This window comes from Microcaecilia unicolor, chromosome 3 (genome assembly GCF_901765095.1).
Source record: "Microcaecilia unicolor chromosome 3, aMicUni1.1, whole genome shotgun sequence".
NCBI classification, from domain to species: Eukaryota; Metazoa; Chordata; class Amphibia; order Gymnophiona; family Siphonopidae; genus Microcaecilia; species Microcaecilia unicolor.
This window is the reverse complement of record NC_044033.1, coordinates 122,344,085-122,367,186: the sequence shown is the minus strand read 5'-3', so window position 1 is coordinate 122,367,186 and position 23,102 is coordinate 122,344,085. Positions and strand designations below refer to the sequence as shown.

General features: G+C 45.3%; 1 protein-coding gene across 2 annotated transcripts in view; it reads right to left on the bottom strand.

Annotated features, from left to right (window-relative positions):
* Nucleotides 1-23,102, bottom strand: part of LOC115465679 (serine palmitoyltransferase 3-like) — a 247,587-nt gene that overhangs the window by 56,123 nt on the left and 168,362 nt on the right. For both annotated transcript variants that reach the window (XM_030196336.1, XM_030196337.1), the window contains exon 8: nt 22,256-22,475. In XM_030196336.1, coding sequence (XP_030052196.1) covers nt 22,256-22,475 — 220 coding nt within the window. The remainder of the gene's footprint in view (nt 1-22,255; nt 22,476-23,102) is intronic.

Sequence of the window (23,102 nt, the reverse complement as noted above, 5' to 3'; positions counted from 1 at the left end):
TGAAATTGCTCAGATATCAATGCACTGTTCATTTTTTTTATTGCTTTTCAATAGAACATTAAAATAAGAGCTCGCGGCTTGATAACAAGTAACAAATTACAATACAAGGCAAAATAGGAGCTCACAATCATGAAAGAGAACAGTACCAGAATTAAAATGAGAAGAAGGTAGGGGGTGGGGAAAGGAGAATTTACAACAGGACATGAAGCATGCATATGCCACAAGATACACCAAGTTTGGTCATCACTTTACATCATTAAAGTAAGTTACAAGAGGAATCCATTTTCTGCTGTACAGGGTAAAACGAGAAGATTTCTTTGCAAGGTATGTTTCATATTTGTAAGTTTGAAACAACAGGTTCCACCATTCTTGGTAAGTGACTTGATGTAAGGACTTCCAGTGCGAAAAGATTACTTTCAGAGCTAGAGATACCATGGTGTTAACAAGGATACATTCATTGGGATTCAATAAGCTTTTAAGGTGCTGATCTTTAAGTATTACAAATTTAAAAGTTATTGGGCCAGGAAGGTGGAAAACATCTACCAGCTGTGCCCAGATTTCTTTCCAATAATTTTGGATACACACACAGTCAAATATAAGGTGCTTAATATTACCTATTTGCAGTGCATTTTGTCTAGCAAAAAAGGTACCGGTACTCAAATGCCAAGACACCCTTCAGGGATGGAGTGATCACTGAGGGACCCACCCCACAATAGCCAGGCCCCCTGCAACCAGACAGAGAATCTATAACAAGGCAGAATTTGTATGTAGAACCTGAGCTCTTTCATTAAAATATGAGAACCATAGGTCAATTTTAGCAGACAGTGGAAAAGGTGCCGGTACTCAGTACCCCCAAGTACCCCTCAAAAAAAGCCCTGCCTATTTGAGACTGACAAGACCAACATAGGTTGGAATTAGAGGAAGAAATAGCATGCATCCTATGCGGCGTCCACAAAGTTCTATGCATAAAAAAAATATAAAGACTGGATCGCTGAAGAAGAGTTAGAGCATCTAAAGAGGGAGTTCCATAACCGCTCCCATAATTTATCTGAAATAGCCTGTCTTCCTCCCAGCATTTTCGCAAACCTGTACACTTAGTAGGGAACTTACTTAAAAGATATTTATAGATGCGAGAATGACCAGAATGCTGGAGCCTCAGATTGAAATCAATAAGCTCAGGGGTTTGAGACAATAGCTGAATTTGTAATTTACTTTTTATTAATCTGGAACTAATCTGTAGCCGTTGATAAAATTGAGTGTCCAGCAGCAATAGCAGCAATGTCCTTTGAGCCACGAATTGCCACTAAAAGAGGCTCGAGGGCCAGATTGAATAACAAGGGCGAAATAGGACAGCCCTGTCTAGTGCCTCTGTGCAAAGTAAATGGATTGGAAAATTCACCATTAGCTACTATATGCGCCGAGGGTAGACAGTAAAGCAGCTGCAGCATATGTATAAAGGATTCAGTGAAACCAAACTGCTCGAGAACGCCAAACAGATAATTCCATACTACCCGATCAAAGGCCTTCTCCGCATCAAGGGAGACAGATAATACGGGATATTCCCTCGATTGGGCAAAGTGGATAACATGGCATAGTAACCTGGTATTATCAGAACCACATCTAAACTTAATAAAGCCAGCCAGATCTCTGTGTATAAGTGAATGAACAATGATTTCAATTCTGCAGCTCAAGTAGAGAGGTGTGGTAGCCGTGTTAGTCCACTCTTAAAGGTTATCAATAGAAATCAAACAAAATAAAACATGGAAAAGAAAATAAGATGCTACCTTTTTTTATTGGACATAACTTAATACATTTCTTGATTAGCTTTCGAAGGTTGCCCTTCTTCCTCAGATCGGAAATAAGCAAATGTGGTAGCAGATAGTATATATGAGAGAAACATCAAAGCATTACTTTGACAGTCTGACAGAGTGGGAGGGTGGGGGTATGCATGTGGACATCAAAGCATTTCATTGATATTCTAACAGAATGAGTGTTGGTAGGTGAGAGGAGGGTAATAAACAGAGAAATAAACAGAGAAATACAGCTTTATGTTTTATAATGAGTTAGAAAACCCAGATCCTTATTAAGTCCTGTTTGTTGGGTGTCAAAATATTCAATCATTTTTGTTTCAAAGGTCTTACGTTCCTGTGTTGTTTTAAAATTACCTTTCAGTATTCTTACTGTGAAATCACTGGTGCCGTGTTCTGGTCTTGTGAAGTGTTGGCCCACAGGGGTGGGGGCCTGACTGGCACCGGCTATTTTCACGTGATATCTGTGCAGATTGAATCTTGTCTTAAGCATCTGGCCTGTTTCTCCAATATAGCATCCTTCGTTACATTTTTTACACTGAATGATATATACCACATTGGAAGATGAGCATGTAAAATAGTCCTTTATGTTGAATATTTTTCCTTTGTGAGTGACTGTGGGGTCTTGTGAAATGTTTTGGCATAGTTTGCAGCTGGCTGTGTTACACAGAAACGTGCCCTTTTCTTTTTCTGTCTGTGTTGGAAGTTTACTTCTGATCAGCTTGTGTTTTAAATTTGGTGGCTGTCGGAAGGCCAGCAGTGGTGGGGATGGGAATATCTCTTTCAGTAATTGATGTTCCTGAAGTAGTGGCTGTAGGTCTCTTATGATTTTCCTCAGTTTCTTCAGCTCTGGGTTGTATGTCACTACAAGGGGAATTCTGTCTGTGGCTTTTTTTTCTTTGTACTGTAGCAGATTTTCCCTGGGTGTTTTGAGGGAGGAGGCAATATTCTTGGAGATTATTTTGGGGTTGTAGCCTTTCTGTTTGAAGGATGCAGTCAGGGTTTCAAGGTGTCTGTCTCTATCCTCTGGGTCCGAGCAGATACGGTGGTATCTTGTGGCTTGGCTGTAAATAATGGATCTTTATTGTATGTGAAGGGTGGAAGCTGGAGTTGTGGAGGTAGCTGCATCTGTCTGTGGGTTTCTTGTATATAGATGTTTGTATACAGCCATCACTGACTGAGACTGTGGTGTCCAAAAAAATTGACTTTTTCTGGGGAGTATTCAATTTTGAATCTGATTGTAGGATGGTATGTATTGAAGGAATAGTAAAATTGTTTCAGAGTTTCTTCCCCCTCCGTCCAAATCATAAAAATGTCATCGATGTACCGGTAGTATTTTAGAGGTTTGGTCTGGTATGTATTCAGAAATGTCTCTTCCAGCTCAGCCATAAAAAGGTTGGCATATTGGGGTGCTGTCCTGGTGCCCATTGCAGTGCCCATTATTTGTAGATAGATATCATTGTTAAAGTGGAAGTAGTTGTGAGTTAAAATGAATTTGATTAATTTTGTAATAGTTTCTGGTGAGTATTGATGGTCCAGTGTGGATTTTTTTTTAGGAGTCTTCCACATGCAGCTAGGCCATCCGCATGTGGAATGTTGCTGTATAGTGATTCTACATCCATCGTGACCAGAAGGGTGTTTGGTGGTAATTGTTTGATATTTTTCAATTTATTCAGAAAGTCTGTGGTGTCTTGTATGAAGCTGTTAGTTTTGTGCACGAGAGGTTTCAGAATTCCCTCTATGAGTCCAGATATTTCCTCCGTGAGCGTGCCAATACCTGATATGATTGGTCTGCCCGGGTTTCCAGGTTTGTGAATTTTGGGTAACATGTAGAATGTGCCCACAGAAGGCTGGTTTGGTATGAGTTTCTTCAGATGTGGCTGTGCTTGTGTAGCAAATGTTCTGATAAGATCTTTTAGCTGCTTTGTATAATCCTGTGTGGGGTCCTCAGTTAGTTTCCTGTAGTATTTGTTGTCTGAGATGTATTTTTGTGTGTCCATAATTACCACTGCGCCTCCTTTGTCTGCGGGTTTGATGATAATGCGTTCCCTACACAGGACGGACAAAACTACAAGCTAGATAATTACATAGAAAGTTTCAGACATAGGGTTAAATCACAACTCTCCAACAAACAAAAAAGAATTCTGTATAATCTTACCCCACCAGAAAGAGCGGCCATAAGAACTCTACAAACTAACAAACGCATTATCATCAAACCCGCAGACAAAGGAGGCGCAGTGGTAATTATGGATTTTCACATTGAACACAGTGACCCCTAGTGGGCTGAACATGGAAGTGGAGTGGATGACATTAATTTAACAGGTTCTGGGATTGGTGGGATTCCTGTCAGCTGTTAGCATAAGAAGTGTTTGGAAACACGCCAATTCCATCTTGTCTATGTTTGGCAATTGTAAGCAGGATGAGCGGAGGCTAATATTAGGTAATCTGTAAAGCTGTAATATTTATGAAGAGGGTCTTTAAAAATCGGATCATGTCCTTACCCTCAGACTGTTCAGGGAGCCCAAGAAGCCGGATGTTATTCCTCCTCAGACGATTAGAGAGATATTCTCTCTCTCTCTTTAACATTGCTTTTGACTCGTAACCACTTGTAACCACTCGCCTCCACCTACCCTCCTCTCTTCCTTCCCGTTCACATTAATTGATTTGATTTATTTATTTTTTGTCTATTAGATTGTAAGCTCTTTGAGCAGGGACTGTCTTTCTTCTATGTTTGTGCAGCGCTGCGTATGCTTTGTAGCGCTATAGAAATGCTAAATGGTAGTAGTAGTAATTCAATTTTATTCAGTTTTCGCGAGGTTTCCTGCTGAAACGCATCATGGGCGGACATACAGTCTTCTAGAAATTCAACTGGACAAGCTGGGTAGAAATTGCGGCTAACTCCGACTTAATTTCCGCAGTTGAGGCTAGATTTTGCTGCATTAGGTCACGCAGGGCTTTGATGTCGTCAGCGAGAGACTCAGTGCTGCCGGGAGGTAATGGCGTCTGAAGGGCCTTGTCAGAGGCAACATCCGATTTGTTTCGCTTGGAGGCTGGGGGGGGGGGGGGGGGGGAGAGCTGTCATTCCTACTAGTTTTGGACGACATCATATTAGGTGTCAAAACGCTAAGTCCGTGGCTTAAAAAACCCCCAAAAGTTGGCTGCTACGGATCAGTTAATAATGAGGCTGGCAGGGAGAACAGTTTATACCAGTCCATACCAGTTTATACAGTCCATACCAGTTAGTGTCGCGCGCCTTCTCCCCAATGCATTGTTCATTTAAATCCAATGGTACTGAAGACATTAGCTACTAAACCCAGTTGCAAAGAAGTGTACACAAAACCCGAAGGCTTAATGTATAGCTGACTAACACGGGGGATTTAGCCTGTGGTCCAAAATAAAATTAGCTTACTTTTCTGTGGCTAGCATTAGTAAGAGTTCTACGCCAGTTTCTACTGTTGTGCTAGCAAGAACTACTCATAACTTTATTTTATTGAAGGGAATGGGTAGACAATTTACTTAATAAAAATGAAAATAAGCACATGGCCGAACAATAAGCACATAAACAAAGAATTAAGGTGGAGGTGTTGAAAATGTGAAATGATGGGTAATACGCTCAACTGCGGAAGTTTACATATCATACAAATATTCTTTTTGTGCATGAGTAAACTTCTCATATTTTTCAAACTACATTCACTTAAATTAATATTGTACTCATCTTTGAAATATACACTCTGATCTAGTCGGCATAGGGGCACTCTTCTCTGACACAGCATGTGTTTCGCTAAGTCACTTTTTCAAGGAAGTCCCCTAAAAAGCAAAAGGGTATGCCAATTTCAAAAACCCACTTCTTAATCAAATGTGTTATAATATTACAGCTTTACAGATTACCTAATATTAGCCTCCGCTCATCCTGCTTACAATTGCCAAACATAGACAAGATGGAATTGGCGTGTTTCCAAACACTTCTTATGCTAACAGCTGACAGGAATCCCACCAATCCCAGAACCTGTTAAATTAATGTCATCCACTCCACTTCCATGTTCAGCCCACTAGGGGTCACTGTGTTCAATGTGAAAATCCATTCCTGTTCTTTATAATTAAATAAATGCTCATAGTGCGTTACGTTGAAGTCAATTGGCCAATCCCTTACTTTTGTTGATTTTATGGAGTTTGGGGACATCTAAGATGTATAGTAGATATCCTGAGGTGGTGGTGTTACACAAATCCAGCAATTAAGTGAAGTAGTACCTGACTGATCGGATCTTTTCAACATTAATTCATGGCGCTAGAAGAGAAGACAAAATTTGTAGGATATCTGGATGACCAGCTTAAATCAATTTTACAGAGACCAGCTTTGTTAGATGATGATGGGGATTCCACTTCCCAGGACATATGGATTGAACTGTAAGATATAAATAAACGAACGATCCGCGCAGAACTTCATAGCAGTATTTTGGTACAGTATCTTAAGAGAAGTAAGATCCCTCGAGGGTTGCGAATTGTAAAAGAACCTAAAATATTTACATCTGACAGAATATTTATGGATAAGTGGCTGGTGATATTAAATCAGTGCTGCCAGGATTGATGATACTATTGGTGGAAACTACAACATCCATAGAGGGTGAGTTGAAAGCTAAGATTGTGGAGATGGAAGCAGATTTACAAAAGTGATTTTCAGTGGATGAATATAATAAACAGCTTACAGATATGCAGCAGTCTCTTCAGAAGTTCAGAGAAACGGTACATCAAAACAAAAATTAAGAACTTTAAACGTGACGAGAAGGATTATTAGTTGGATAAGAGTTTATATATCGGCGCAAGAAAAACAATTGACCAAAAAGAAAAAAGTAGCGTTTGAAGGATCATCGGGGGACTCAGATTAAACCAGCGAAGAAAGGGAGCCTCAGGGGGAACCCTATACAGAAATTCCACGAACCAGCAGCAACAAACAGGGATCCGGCAGAGGCCAGGGCAGGATCAAAGATCAAGATGGACAAGGAATGAGACATGGGACGAGAGCCAAATGTCAGTCAATGACGTCCATAATAAATCTATCAAGAGAGCATTTGACAGCTGAACAGGCTTCAGCATTATCCCTCGGCTTAGGATTTGTGCCTACTACTGTCTATGATTCATTCAAAATGCAGATCACTTTTATTCAGTTCCTGCGTAAATTGCAATTACCAGTCTATTTCATGGATAACCCTCCCTCCCCGACATTTTTATTTGTGGTCCAAAATCTCGGTGGCATCCTCCTGGAGCGAAGAATCCATTGATATCCACCTTTAAGGAATCGGTGCTTAAAGATTTGTCGTTACTGGAGACTTCAAGCCCTTTATCCCGATGGGGAGTGAATTTACATCAGGAAGAAGCAGTAGTATTGAAGCAGTTACGTACATCTTCATCACTAATTGTATTAAAGGCATACAAAGGCGCCCCTACGGTTGTACAATATAAAGGGGATTACCACACAGAAGCGTTAGGCATCTTATGGATACGGTTACATATCGGAAGCTGGATAGGGATCTGACTATAGAGCTGAAAATACAAATAGAGACTTCTGAAACACTTTTATTAAAACGGGATAGGTTAACCCCAAAAGAAGCAGCTTTTTAAATGGAAGAACATCCAGGACTCCTAAAATGTATTTTGTACCAAAAGTCCATAAACAACTGATACATCCTTCAGCGTGGCCCAATGTTTCTACAAAATATTCCATACTTGAACCCCCTTTCACAGTTTGTGGATGGGTTTTTGCAACCTATGACTATAGAGATTTTGTCTTTCCTGAAGGATTCTACTCATTTTTTGCAGATGCTTTCTCAAGTGGATAATATAACCCAGTTGTGGTTGGGGACATTAGACATTAAGACCACCAATGAATTGAATTTCTACCAGTTTCCTGTTACAACTTTCAGAGTCAGTAATAGAGAAAAATTATTTTTGGTACAACCGGTCATTTTATCAGCAAATCCAAGGGGTGGCTCTATCAGTAGCTACACTACACATGGCACAATTTGAAGAAAAGAAATTATATCCCTCTGATAGGTTTAAAAAGGTTTCATTTTGGAAACAATTCTTGGATGATGTGTTTTTCCTCTGGGAAGGAACCAAGGAGTTACAATCTTTTGGATTAATACACTGGACCCCAATCTTCGATTTACTTTGAAATATGAGTGGACAAATTTAGAATTTTTGGATATACAGGTGTCCAAGGCACACAGACATTTTGAAACAACTTTGTATCGTAAGCATGTGGAAAAGAACATATTTTAAAATTTTGGAAGTTATCCTTATAATCTTAAAATTAATTTACCAGTGAGTCAATATTTACATTTAAGAAGATTACATTCAGATTTATCGGATTTCAAAATACAAGCACAGAGGCTGACCACCCAATTCCTTACCAGAGTGTATCCTTGGAAGGCATTACAACGGGCATACATTAGAGTTCAATATGCGCAAAGGGAACTTTTACTACAGGATAAACGTCCAATTCAGGAAGAATTTTTAACTTATGTATGTGATGCCTTATAACCAGTTATCATCTAGGTATATACATATCTTGCGTTCCCACTGGCACGTGCTGCAGATTCTTCCAGTTTTTGAAATTTTCCGATGACTGGTTACACTCGGGGCAAAAATATAGGGGAATTATTAAACAGAGATAGTCTCAGGAATCCAACAGAGATATTCTCAGGAATCCAACAGAGAGTTTGGGTGAGCACGTTCCATGTGGGATGTGTCAGTGGTGCCCCCTTGCCCTTACCGGATCACAGTAGAAAGACGAAAGAACTGGTATAGTCATACAGGCCAAGGAAAACACCATATGCAATAGTTCTAACACTGTGAACATAATACAGTGCCCGTGCAACCTTGTCTATGTGGGACGGAGCTGCAGATCAAAAAGAATACAGTTAAACAAACACAAATTGAGAACTGTTACCAAAACTGAACAGGCCCCCTTAGTTTCTCATTGGCTGCAAAACCACCATTCTACAGCCGATCTTCATTGGCGGGTTATTGATTAAGTTAAGAACGGGTGGTGGAAACTAATTATAAAGAACAGGAATGGATTTTCACAATGAACACAGTGACATTTAGTGGGCTTAACGTGGAAGTGGAGTGGATGACGTTAATTTAATGGGTCCTGGGATTGGTGAGATTCCCGTCAGTTAGCATAAAAAGTGTTTGGAAACACACCAACGCCATCTTGTCTATGTTTGGCGAATGTCAGCAGGATGAGTGGAGGCTAATATTAAGTAATCTGTAAAGCTGCAATATTATAACACTCACATTTGATTAAGAAGTGTGTTTCTGAAATTGGCATACCCTTTTGCTTTTTAGGGGACTTCCTTGAAAAAGCGACTTAGCGAAATATGTGCCGTGTCGGAGAAGAGTGCCCCTATGCTGACTAGATCAGAGTGTATATTTCAAAGATGAGTACAATATTAATAAGTTTATGCACAAAAATACTTTGAGAAATATAAACAACATGGGAGGGAGGTGGTCAAGGAACTAGTGAAGACTCGAGTAGTTAAGATACTGTGTACTAGCAGATTTAACACAGTGAGTTACTGCTGAGGTCCACCGGCCAACCCTTTGTGTTGAATTTCTGGAGTTTAGGCACATCTAATGCGTATAACCCGATAGTCACGTATTGCAGTAGCATCTATTCCCCCTTATTTGGATGTCAGTGTAAGAGACACATTGTCTAAATGGCAAGTCCATTATCTATGTAGGAGGCACATTTTATATATACATACAGTATCGGCACCAGGTTGTGATTAATAAAGTTAGGGTGTCAAACAAACAGTGTTGTTCAAAGTAATAAAAAATGAATCTGTATTTTAATTCTACTTGTCATTATCAGAATACAAATCCAGAGACTTGTGGGATGTAGAAAAGCAGTCTGTAAGTAGGGTGGGAATCAGACAGCTGCAAAAACAACGACCTAGCTAAAACCATCAACCGGACAAGGTCTGGAAAACATGTATCATAAGGACCATGTAGGGGACCTTCATAGAACAGAATGAAGAGGAGATGTGCCCATAGGCAATACACACAAGCAATAGGTACTCGACTCCAAGGATCTATGGCTGTATTGCCCTCACTGGGGCCCATCAGCAGTAAGAAGGGAGACTACACCCAGATATCCATAGGTGGCCTGAAGGTATCAGAAAGGCCCACAGCAGCTGCAATATAAAGCAGCAAATGAAAAGTCCCAGGATGTTTTTCCTCCCGAAGAATGAAGGAAATAACGGTTGATTAATGGAAATATGGATATCAACACAGACAACAATGGAGGTGATGTGCTATAACAGTCACCCTTGACTCCGAGACACAAATAATGGATCTGCGCAGAACACTGTCAGGATTTCAAATTACCAATGGAACTAAGCAAAAAAAAAAAAATGCCAAAGCAGAACCCTATAAACATAGAATGAGTTGACATATGATACCAGCTAGCGACATTCGGCACAGAAAGAGCTGAGCTGTGTAGTACAGAACACCAGAGGTGTGCTCCCCAGCTAGAACATATTCCCTAACAAAGTGGGAAAGTTACAGATGACAAGGAAGAGATCAGTCTGAGAGTCAGATATGGAACAGCATCAAAAGCTGTTGTGCACGTTAGAGATGGGTACACTTCCACCTCCATGAATGGCACAGTACTCCTCATCCAGAAACATAGCTGCACCCCAGAGCCCAACAAGGAGCTGGCTCCATAATCTACAGATGGAACAGAATAATGCATCCAGAGCTTTGGACAACTCCAAGGATGAAGCTATGAGGCATAACTAGAGGAAGAAGGCAGTTCACTTCCTGCAATGAAACCTCACCTCACGCCCTGAGGTGGAGTTGGGCATGCATGCAGAGAAGGAGATGTGCCCCAAAACCAGGAGGAAGCTGTGTTCCATAGACGGAGACAGAACCAACTGTACTGGAGCGATCCGGAAGAAGCTGCAACGGAGCCATGTCTAGTCATCAGGAATTCAACTGTGCCCCACGAAGAAAACAAGGCTACCAGGCACAGGTGGTCGTGTTCAAAGAGTAAGGACTAGGGCTGCATTCCACACAGAAAAAAAAGGAGGGGTTTGCTCCCCATTCAGATATGGAGCCATTCCAATTGAAAGGAAACTGGGAACGGCAAACCCACGATGGGAGCTGAACTGAGACAGAGACCAGCGAATCATGAGTGGACCACGCTAGATATGGTAATGTGGCTACCAGGTGTAGCCAGAACCATCCTCCACTGCCAAATACCGAGCAGCACAACATGTGGAAAGAGGAAACCATGCTGTAGAGACAGTGGTGGAGCTGTGCTCCACATGTACCAAGGGAAAAAACTCCAACCATAAAAGAGCTGAATTTTGCTGATACCATAGAGCCATAAGCTAGCCAAGCAGCTGCAGCCATGCACCGAGCTGAAGCTGTCACTGTGAGGCAAAGGTTGACAATGGCCACTGGAGCTGCTAACAGTGAAGGAGTGCTTGTAGAAGCAAAAACACACAACCACACCGCCTGCCCAGCAGACAGAGGGAACTAGAGAGAGCAATAACCTGACAGTATGCATTGGGCAACGGGGCCAGGAAGCCTGCACAGTCCTGAACAGGAGGATCAAAGATCAGCGGCCATAAAGAGGTCAGTGAAGGTAGACAGCTGCAAGGTGGAAATGCCGTCATATGTTGAAGTCGAAGTCCATGAATGCAGCCGGGAGCTGAAGGCTGACAACGCCACAAGGAACCAAAAAAACAGGTCAGTCTAAGGCTCCTGACATAGCATGGGATCGCCGCCTTAGGGAGGCCATGCTGAGATAACTGACATGCCTAAAGGCAGTCGCTGAAGCAGTGCACCACTAGATGTTTATGTGGACATGGGCTGCCAGCTGCCCCCACATCAGAGAGGAGAAAAATGAAAGGAGAAAAAAAAAACAGTCCAAGTGGCATAGAGTCAATGATACCAAAACAAGGAACCTTGTGGGCACAAGCTGAAGGCTGCCTATGCAGCTGGGAAACAGCAGACCAAGCATCCGTGAGGAGACGTTGCCCCTTCGCTGGAGGTGAGAAGAAAATACACTTGCCCCAGGAAAAGAAGACAGTCCACGCCAACATAGCCAAGGCTTCAGAAAGAAAAGTGATCTGCAGACTGAAAATGCAGCAGGAAGGAGTAGCCTGGAGAAGGGAAGGCTGCAAGGGCAGCCGAGAGTGACCTGGGAGCAGCAAGGTCCTGGCTTCTTCTGTGCAGGATTTCATTAAGCAAGAAGGAGCAGAGACCTGAAGCCACAAAGGCAGACAAAACAACCTCCACCAATCAAGGAAAACAGCACCATCTGCACCACAATGGCCCGAAAGCTGCAAAGATAGAAAAAGGATAAAGAGCAAAACATCAGCAGCAACCTGTGACCAAAATGGCTGCAATTGAAGAAAGGTACTGTAAATAAAAACAAAAAACAAAATTGCTCCTACGCTGGCCCAATGGTACTGTCCCAAAAACACAAGAAAACCCCCATGCAGGCTGTCCAAAATGAAATACTGAACCGCCGCAGGTGCCCTAACCCGACAGAGGGGAAGAATGAAAGGTTCACACTCACAATTTTGGTGGCCTTATTAGTACTCACAGGTCTTCCAACTCTGATCAGGTGGCTGAATCCAGACAGCTGCAGGCGCGCAGAGATACCCCCTCTCTTCCAAAATGCCACATAAGCAGAAATCTGCTGTCTTCTAGCATTTTTTTTCAAAGCTGTGAGGAGGAGGAGGAGGAGGGAATTAGCAGAGAGGGGAGAAGGGGGGAGGGACCTGGTACCACCAGGTGTACCCCAAGTCAGGCACCTCTACTAGCCTACATACTCCCAAGTTCAACTAAGCCAGGGAACCTGGAACAGGAGCTTCAGAAGCAGGAGAAACCATGTGAGAGACAGTCCACCACCTGCTGGAGACAGCGAATACTGACTGACAAGGGAGCATACTGTCCCTATGTGGCAGAGTTCAGTTTGGTACTTTATCTCTACCTGCTGGTAGATGGTCATAACCCACAAGTCTCTGGATTTGTCTGCTGTTGCTGACAAGGAAGTACTGTGTCAGTGCTGTGCTGTGTAGAAAGTAGCACTTATCTGCTTCCTGGTCACTTTTAAATTTTCATTTATCTTCTGGGATCTTGCCAAGTATTTTTTTTTTTTTTTTTGGGGGGGGGGGGGGGGGGGGGGAATCTTGCTAGGTATTTGTGGCCTGGATTGGCCACTGTTGGAAACAGGATGCTGGGCTTGATGGATCTTTGGTCTGTCCCAGTGTGGCAATACTTATGTACTTAGGTTGCAACGTTGTGGTCCTTTTTCTTCTTCAGTTGTAGATGAGTCCAGCGCTGGTTCAATCCTGTATCTATCTTTAATTAAAATAAAGTAAAGAAACAAAACTATCTTCCTGTCTCTAGTATGTGCATTTCCTCACTGTGTTCCTTACGGGAAGACAGGATATCTATACTGTGGAAAATCCTATTCTTTTAAAAATAAAAATTAACCTTTAGTCCCTTACTAAAAAATTCCTGCTTCTAAAAGAAAACGTATTGCCATTTCTATACTATGGTCTTCTGGGTGGGCTGGCTTCTTCAAGCTGATCTTTATTCAGTTTCCACTCACACGAAGGTAGAAACCTTCCTCTAGTTCTCTTTTCTTTCAATTCTGACAGAAACGTAATTATTTTCCTTTAATTTACTGGTTTTATTCCAAAACCAATTTATTTTAACTTAGTCAACACTCAGAAGCCAAATTCTTAGTTCATGAAAGAGTCTACTTCAAAATCTATTTGCTTTTCTTTTTCCTCAGAAAATTACTATTACTTATACATTTTACCTTTTTCTTCTGAGGTGAAAAAAAACTTGAAAATTTGTTTTACTTTGAAATTCCAGTAAATCCTTTTTACCTTTAAATATTTTCTTAAGGCAGGCTGACTAAATTTGCCTCAGCATCTGTTTATAATTTGACTGACAAGTCCTAAACTAGAAACTTCAAACTCAGAATTCCTTTCTAAGTTTTATCAAAAATAAGATTTTTAGTTATATCTTTCTTAGTCTTAGACAGACATCTTAATGTTTTCTTTCCAAATCTTTTCCTCACACAGCTTTACACCTTTCAGATTGTGTAGCCACTTTTAGAGGAAATTTCAAAGATAACAGAATTCACCACAGTTCTCTAAATAATTATCTAGGGATTAGTTTAATAACAACACATCTTTAAAATTAAGATTTAAATTCCGTCTTTCAAAGAACAGTTTCACTTTTTATTTCAAAGTCAGTTTCTGATTGAATTTCAGCTAAAACAATATTCTTCTAAGGGCCCTGTTTAATAAGCTGTGTTAGCATTTTTAATGCACATTAACCATGTATGTGCCTACAATATCCCTATAGGTGCCACAGTTAATTGTAGGCTCGTCAAAAAGGTTTGTGCGCCTTAGTAAACAGGGCCCTAATGCAGTTCCTTCTTTAACCTTTAAGAATTTGTATTTATTAATCCAAAATCTAAACTTTTCAAATTTCTTAAATCTGGTCACAAGCACTCTCACAACCTCTTCTTACCAAGCCCAACCTTCTTCTCTCTGTCACCTCAGCAGTGCACAGAAAAACAGGTTCCGAGGACTTGTACAGCTTATCATTCTTCTCTAAATGTAGCCTGCTTGTACATACTGCAGCACAGCTCTAATTTTACTACAATCATAAAATTTCATAATAACCCATCTCTGACCATGGCCAGAATCCTTAAAATACTTAAAATTTTTAAAGTTATAGTAGGTGTCCGTGCCAGTCTCCTTTGACACTACTGAGCATGTGTGAAACATCACGCAGTTTTGGCAATTTTGTGGGCATTTCTGAGCCCCCCCCCCTTGTCCTCCCAGCATCCTCCAGGGCAATCTACTAGCCATGCAATCACATCAATTACCATGGTCACTAAATGTCGCTTTTCTACAGGCCTCTACTGCCCCCATGGCCACTAAATAAATTATTTTGGCTCCTGTGCTACAAAAATTCCCCTTTTGTGCCCTCTAAGGCTTCCGGCTGCATCCCCATGCATCAACACATGCGTGACCCGTGACATCATTGCCGCGCATGCTTGGACAACCAAAGTCGGCCCTGAGGCTCCGGCAAAGCCAGGGCCTTTCTTGCCACTCCTCCTCCACTCTATGTCTCAAAAAATGGCTCTTGCGACTGCCGCAAAAATCGCAGCACACACTGCAGCAAAACTTGGGTGCCTCCTAGGTCCTCTTCCCCAGATTAAAAAAAAAGTTTTATTAAACTCTGCTTAGGCTAACCATGCTACATTAATAGCCTCTTTTGTATTTCAAATCAGATCGTGATTGTATTTTGATATTATGTTTTAATGCAAAACTTGTCAGACAGAGAAGTAGAATTCATAGTGGATCTTGTTCCTCCACCTCGGTGGCTGACCTTCAATACAAAACAACATTTTTGTGAATCTCAGATTTGGGTGTTCCCAGACGTAGCTAGGGGTACCCAAAATAGGCAGCAGCATTTTTTGCTCCCCAGATTGAGGATTCAACAAACTGGAGAATGTTTCCTATTGAAGTTTCCATGTAAATGTGTTCTCTATAAGAAATTAAAATATGTGTATTTTGGTTCATCTCCATTGCTTTCCTTCTTAAGTGATAAAACCCATTTTGGATAGGTCTGTGGGTGGTACTGAAGTTAGTGAGTCTCCCCTGTGATCAGAAATGTAAAAAGTTTTGCTCCAAGCCTGATTTGTCTTAGCTTATTTTTCAAGATGTGTTGGTTTACATTTTCTTTTTCTTCTATTTATTTATTCTGTTGCCCTCTGATATAGTGTTTTTAATTCTGATTATAACTGGATTTATTTTCTTGGTTTTTTAAAAATTATTTTCCTTTTGTATCGTTATGGAAGCTCTCAATTTACCTTTCAAGTGTGTACTTGTATAATTTATTTTTGTAATCCTATAAAAAGCAAAACAGGACTTCAAAAATGACTGCCTATATGATAATCTTAAAAAAACACTAGTACAGAATTTATGCAATATTTTAACAATTATGCTTCTTTTCCTTTTTTCATTACTGTGCATGGAATCAAAGTGTAAATACCCCAAAACAAGCAACTGTTGCTTAAACATGATGTTGTCAAGACATACACATATTTTCTTTAGGGTGATGCTTTGTAAAACACTAAATTAAAATGATATACTTTATACATATTTTCCTGTTTTTTCATCCCTTGCAGCTTGTGCTTTTCATATTTATCTCTGCTTCTTTGCTGCTAATTGCAAGATTTGTGGAAGATCTCGCTTGGTGTTTACAGATAGTGAATGATACATACCTGTAGCAGGTGTTCTCCGAGGACAGCAGGCTGATTGTTCTCACGACTGGGTGACGTCCGCGGCAGCCCCCACCAACCGGAAAAAAGCTTTGCGGGACGGTCGGCACGCAGGGCACGCCCACCGCGCATGCGCGGCCGTCTTCCCGCCCGTGCGCGACCGCTCCCGCCAGTTGAATGACTAGCAAAAGATGAAACACACAACTCCAAAGGGGAGGAGGGAGGGTAGGTGAGAACAATCAGCCTGCTGTCCTCGGAGAACACCTGCTACAGGTATGTATCATTCACTTTCTCCGAGGACAAGCAGGCTGCTTGTTCTCACGACTGGGGTATCCCTAGCTCTCAGGCTCACTCAAAACAAGAACCCAGGTCAATTGAACCTCGCAACGGCGAGGGTACAACAGAAATTGACCTACGAAGAACAACTAACTGAGAGTGCAGCCTGACCAGAATAAATTCGGGTCCTGGAGGGTGGAGTTGGATTTACACCCCAAACAGATTCTGCAGCACCGACTGCCCGAACCGACTGTCGCGTCGGGTATCCTGCTGGAGGCAGTAATGAGATGTGAATGTGTGGACAGATGACCACGTCGCAGCCTTGCAGATCTCTTCAATAGTGGCTGACTTCAAGTGGGCCACCGACGCTGCCATGGCTCTGACACTATGAGCCGTGACATGACCCTCAAGAGTCAGCCCAGCCTGGGCGTAAGTGAAGGAAATGCAATCTGCTAGCCAATTGGAGATGGTGCGTTTCCCGACAGCGACCCCTAGCCTGTTAGGGTCGAAAGAAATAAACAATTGGGCGGACTGTCTGTTGGGCTGTGTCCGCTCCAAGTAGAAGGCCAATGCTCTCTTGCAGTCCAATGTGTGCAACTGACGTTCAGCAGGGCGGGTATGCGGCCAGGGGAAGAATGTTGGCAAGACAATTGACTGGTTAAGATGGAACTCCGACACCACCTTCGGCAGGAACTTTGGGTGGGTGCGGAGCACTACTCTGTTGTGATGAAATTTGGTATATGGAGCATGAGCTACCAGGGCTTGAAGCTCACTGACCCTACGAGCTGAAGTAACTGCCACCAAGAAAATGACCTTCCAGGTCAAGTACTTCAGATGGCAGGTATTCAGTGGCTCAAAAGGAGGTTTCATCAGCTGGGTGAGGACGACGTTGAGATCCCATGACACAGTAGGAGGCTTGATAGGGGGCTTTGACAAAAGCAAGCCTCTCATGAATCGAACGACTAAAGGCTCTCCAGAGATGGCTTTACCTTCCACACGATAATGGTAAGCACTAATCGCACTAAGGTGATTCCTTACTGAGTTGGTCTTGAGGCCAGACTCTGATAAGTGCAGAAGGTATTCAAGCAGGTTCTGTGCAGGGCAAGAACGAGGTTCTAGGGCCTTGCTCTCACACCACACGACAAACCTCCTCCACTTGAAAAAGTAACTCTTTTTAGTGGAATCCTTCCTAGAGGCAAGCAAGACCCGGGAGACACCCTCAGACAGACCCAACGCAGAGAAGTCTACGCCCTCAACATCCAGGCCGTGAGAGCCAGAGACTGAAGGTTGGGGTGCAGCAACGCTCCGTCGTTCTGGGAAATGAGAGTCGGAAAACACTCCAATCTCCACGGTTCTTCTGAGGACAACTCCAGAAGAAGAGGGAACCAGATCTGACGGGGCCAAAAGGGCGCTATCAGAATCATGGTGCCGCGGTCTTGCTTGAGCTTCAGTAAGGTCTTCCCCACCAAAGGTATGGGAGGATAAGCATACAGGAGGCCGGTCCCCCAATGGAGGAGAAAGGCATCCGACGCTAGCCTGCCGTGTGCCTGAAGTCTGGAACAGAACAGAGGCAGCTTGTGGTTGGTCTGAGAGGCGAAAAGGTCCACCGAGGGGGTGCCCCACGCTCGGAAGATCTTGCGTACCACTCTGGCATGGAGCGACCACTCGTGCGGTTGCATGACTCTGCTCAGTCTGTCGGCCAGACTGTTGTTTACGCCTGCCAGGTACGTGGCTTGGAGGAGCATGCCGAACCGACACGCCCAACGCCACATCCCGACGGCCTCCTGACACAGGGGGCGAGATCCGGTGCCCCCCTGCTTGTTGACGTAATACATTGCAACCTGATTGTCTGATTGGCAGGACAGCCGATCTCTGAAAGCCTTCAGTGCGTTCCAGATCGCTCGGAGCTCCAGGAGGTTGATCTGCAGATCCTTTTCCTGGAGGGACCACAGACCCTGGGTGTGAAGCCCATCGACATGGGCTCCCCACCCCAGGCGAGATGCATCCGTTGTCAGCACTTTCGTGGGCTGCGGAATTTGGAATGGACGTCCCAGGGTCAAATTGGTCCGGATGGTCCACCAGAGCAGTGAAGTGCGGCAACTGGAGGAGAGGCGGATGACATCTTCTAGATTCCCGGTGGCTTGGAACCACTGGGAAGCTAGGGTCCATTGAGCAGATCTCATGTGAAGACGAGACATGGGAGTCACATGAACTGTGGAGGCCATATGACCCAGAAGTCTCAACATCTGCCGAGCTGTGATCTGCTGAGACGCTCTGGTCTGCGAAGCCAGGGCCAAGAGATTGGTGGCCCTCGCTTCGGGAAGGTAGGCCTGAGCCGTCTGGGTATTCAGCAGCGCTCCTATGAATTCCAGAGACTGAGTTGGCTGGAGATGGGACTTTGGGTAATTTATCACAAACCCCAGCAGCTCCAGAAGTTGAATAGTGCACTGCATGGACCGGAGGGCTCCTGCCTCCGAGGTGTTCTTGACCAGCCAATCTTCGAGATATGGGAACACGTGCACTCCCAGCTTGCGTAGGTATGCCGCTACCACCACGAGGCACTTGGTAAACACTCGTGGGGCAGAGGCGAGCCCAAAGGGCAGCACACAATACTGAAAGTGGCGTGCGCCCAGGCGGAATCTGAGATACTGTCTGTGAGCTGGCAGTATCGGTATGTGAGTATATGCGTCCTTTAAATCCAGGGAACATAGCCAATCGTTTTTCTGAATCATTGGCAGAAGGGTGCCCAAGGAAAGCATCCTGAACTTTTCTTTGACCAGGAATTTGTTCAGGCCTCTCAGGTCTAGGATGGGACGCATCCCCCCTGTTTTCTTTTCCACAAGGAAGTACCTGGAATAGAATCCCTGCCCTTCCTGCCCGGGTGGTACGGGCTCGACCGCATTGGCGCTGAGAAGGGCGGAGAGTTCCTCTGCAAGTACCTGCTTGTGGTGGGAGCTGAAGGATTGAGCTCCCGGAGGACAATTTGGAGGCAGGGAGGCCAAATTCAGGGCGTATCCGCACCGCACAATTTGGAGAACCCACTGGTCGGAGGTTATGAGAGGCCACCTTTGGTGAAAAAATTTTAACCTCCCTCCGACCGGCAGATCGTCCGGTACGGACACTTGTAGGGCGGCTATGTTCCCGTGGATCCAGTCAAAAGCCCGTCCCTGGCTTTTGCTGTGGAGGCGCAGGGGGCTGCTTAGGCGCACGCTGTTGACGAGAACGAGCGCGCTGGGGCTTGTCCCTGTGCCTGACGAGGCCTTCGGGCCGGCTGGTTGTACCTACGCTTTGCAAAAGAATAGGGTGCAGCCTGCCGGGCCCGGGAAAAACGTCCACCTGCTGAGGTGGATGCTGAAGGCGCCCGGTGGGAGAGCTTGTCGAGGGCGGTTTCCCGCTGATGCAGTTGGTCCACCATCTGCTCGACCTTCTCACCAAAATGTTATCCCCCCGGCAAGGGACGTCGGCCAGTCTCTGCTGGGTGCGGTTGTCCAGGTCAGAGGCACGCAGCCATGAGAGCCTGCGCATCACTATACCTTGGGCCGCAGCACGAGATGCCACGTCACAGGTGTCAAAAATACCCCTGGACAGGAACTTTCTGCACGCCTTCAGCTGCCTGACCACCTCCTGATAAGGCCTGGACTGCTCCGGCGGGAGCTTATCGACCAGGTCCGCCAGCTGTTGCACATTGGTCCGCATGTGGATGCTCATATAGAGCAGGTATGACTGGATGCGGGTCACGAGCATGGAGGATTGGTAGGCCTTCCTCCCAAACGAGTCCAGAGTGCGAGACTCCCGCCCCGGGGGCGCCGAGGCGGTATCCCTCGAACTCCGTGCCCTCTTGAGAGCAGAATCCACGACCGCAGAGTCATGGGGCAATTGGGGCCGCATTAACTCTGGGTCAGAGTGGATCCTGTACTGGGACTCTGCTTTCTTAGGAATGGTGGGGTTAGTTAACGGTCGCACCCAGTTCCGAAGCAGTGTCTCCTTGAGGACATTGTGCAGCGGCACCGTGGAGGACTCTCTAGGTGGTGATGGATAGTCGAGGACCTCGAGCATCTCGGCCCTCGGCTCTTCCACAGAGACCACGGGAAAGGGAATGCTAATAGACATATCCCGCACAAAGGAGGCAAAGGAGAGACTCTCGGGAGGTGAGAGTTTCCTCTCCGGTGAAGGCGTGGGGTCCGAGGGAAGGCCCGTAGACTCCTCTGAGGAGAAATATCTAGGGTCCTCCTCTTCCCCCCACGAGTCCTCATCCTCGGTATCGGACATAAGCTCATGTAGCTGAGTCCTGAACCGGGCCCGGCTCGACGTCGAGGCACCAGGGTCTCGGTGTCGTCGAGCGGTGGACTCCCGCGCCGGCGGGGACGGAGCTCCCTCCATCGACGGGGACTCCACCTGCGTGGCGGTCGAGACCGGCGCCGCAAGCGGCGGCGGTGTCGACTGCCCCGGCGCCGGGCTAGAGCTCGCCGGCGCCACAGTCATCGGCGCAGAGGGCGCAAGCACCCCCGGCGCCGGCACAGTCTGGCGCATCAGCCCTTCCAGGATCCCCGGAAGGATGGCTCTGAGGCACTCGTCCAGGCCCGCTGCCGGGAAAGGCGGTGGGGCCGGTAGGGGTGTCGGTGCCAGAATCTGGTGGGAGCCAGGAGACGACACCGAGGTGCCGGGACCCTGTTGCGTCGGCACCTCTATCACCGACGGGGATCTCTCCTCTCGATGAAGACGCTTCGGCGTCGACTCCTCTCCGATGTGCATCGAGGGCGACCGGTGACGGCGCTTCTTATCCTTCTTCCGATGCCCGTCACCGGCGCCGGGAGGCATGGAGGAGGAGGAAGACGATCCCCCTCGGTCTCGAGGAACCGGGTCAGACAGGGTTCGGTCCCGTGGGCCACGGGCTGAGGGAGTGACCGGGGCCGACTGCCCACGCGGCCTCTCACCTCTACCCTCACCGGAGGACCGGCGGGCCGACGGGACCTGTTCTCCTGGGGTCGATGCCATCGGTGCCGATGTCTCGGGCATCGATACCGGTACCGAAGGGCCGGGCGTCGATACCGATGCCGTCGAGGTCGACGTCGAGGGGCCGGCGCAAGTTCCAAAAATACGGTCCCGTTGGACTTGCCTCGCAACCTGAGTCCATTTCCGGAGACCGAGACACAGGGGACACGACTTGAAATTGTGCTCCGGCCCGAGGCACTGGAGGCACCAAGCGTGGGTGTCGGTCTGCGAGATGGGCCGGCCGCACCGACCACACTTTTTAAATCCACTCGGGACCTTCGAGGACATCGACGGAAAAATCGCGTCGGCGAAATTAAAGTCGTCGATGGTGGCGGAAATCACACCTCGAAAATGAAAACGACCGTGCGGCCACTAGGCCGCAACGCAACGTCCCCGCTGGAAGCGAGGGAAAATGGGAGCGCGTGCTCCCTTTTTTTTTTTTTTTTTTAGGAAAAGAAAAAAAGTGGAGCGCGCGGCAATTAAATTAAATAAAAGAAGAAGTTCGCGTAAACGCGACGGTTTTCCGGGGCTGAAAAAGAGAGAGCGGCACAGGCACGACTCTCTCCAGGCGCGGAAAAAAAGGAACTGGCGGGAGCGGTCGCGCACGGGCGGGAAGACGGCCGCGCATGCGCGGTGGGCATGCCCTGCGTGCCGACCGTCCCGCGAAGCTTTTTTCCGGTTGGTGGGGGCTGCCGCGGACGTCACCCAGTCATGAGAACAAGCAGCCTGCTTGTCCTCGGAGAACTTAAAATACACCCAGGATATAAATGAAAGATTATACTAAGCAACAATTAACCAAGTACACTTTTTTTAAACCGGTTTTGTGTGAGTACAAGAAGTTTTATCTTACCTTCTTACCGGCTATATAACCACCAACTGCACCAAAGCTTTTGGTGAAAGTTCCCATCAGTACATCGATGTTGGCAGGATTCATCCCAAAATACTCCACCACACCACGACCTGTTGGCCCTACTGCACCGATGCTGTGAGCTTCATCCAAGTACAGGTAGGCTTTGTACTTCTTTTTCAAGGCCACAACCTCTGGCAGTCGCACAATTGAACCTTCCATGCTAGGCAGAAGGAAAACACTTCAAGTGGTTTGCCCCTGCTATTCATATATATATATTGTATATTTACAATCAAAAGCATTTCCCACCTCCACAGAGGCTGCAATAGGGAAGAAGTTAAGAAGCTGATTCACTAAAAGGTTTGTGAGCACTTATACAAGAATAACACATTCATTTATACCACTGTAAATCACTGTACTAGTCACTAATGCTTCCATGTAATACTTCTGTCACATAAAACAGTGTTGACAAAATATTGGTGCAGATTGTTTATGCTCATGAGGAATTATACAGAAAAACATATGCATCCCACAGAAGTTTAGTGCAGTGCAAGCTTTTTGGCTGCTTTCATTTCCAAACATTTGATCCATCATGGGACCTTGTCATGTTACAGGGAGAAGACCAGTTTCTCCAGGTTGACAGCCTATGGAAAGCAGCAATCTGCAATGCTACAAAAGTTAAGATACAAGCCGTCACAGTTTTCCATACTTTGGAAATCTGAGTGCAGGAGGTGGAATTGTAATGGCAGATGGCAGGTCGAAGAGACAGGGTGACTGAAATGGTTAGCAGTAGGGGAAAAAAGAATTAGTTTGGCAGTAAAACAGAGCTGGCCACTCAGCTGGGCATGGG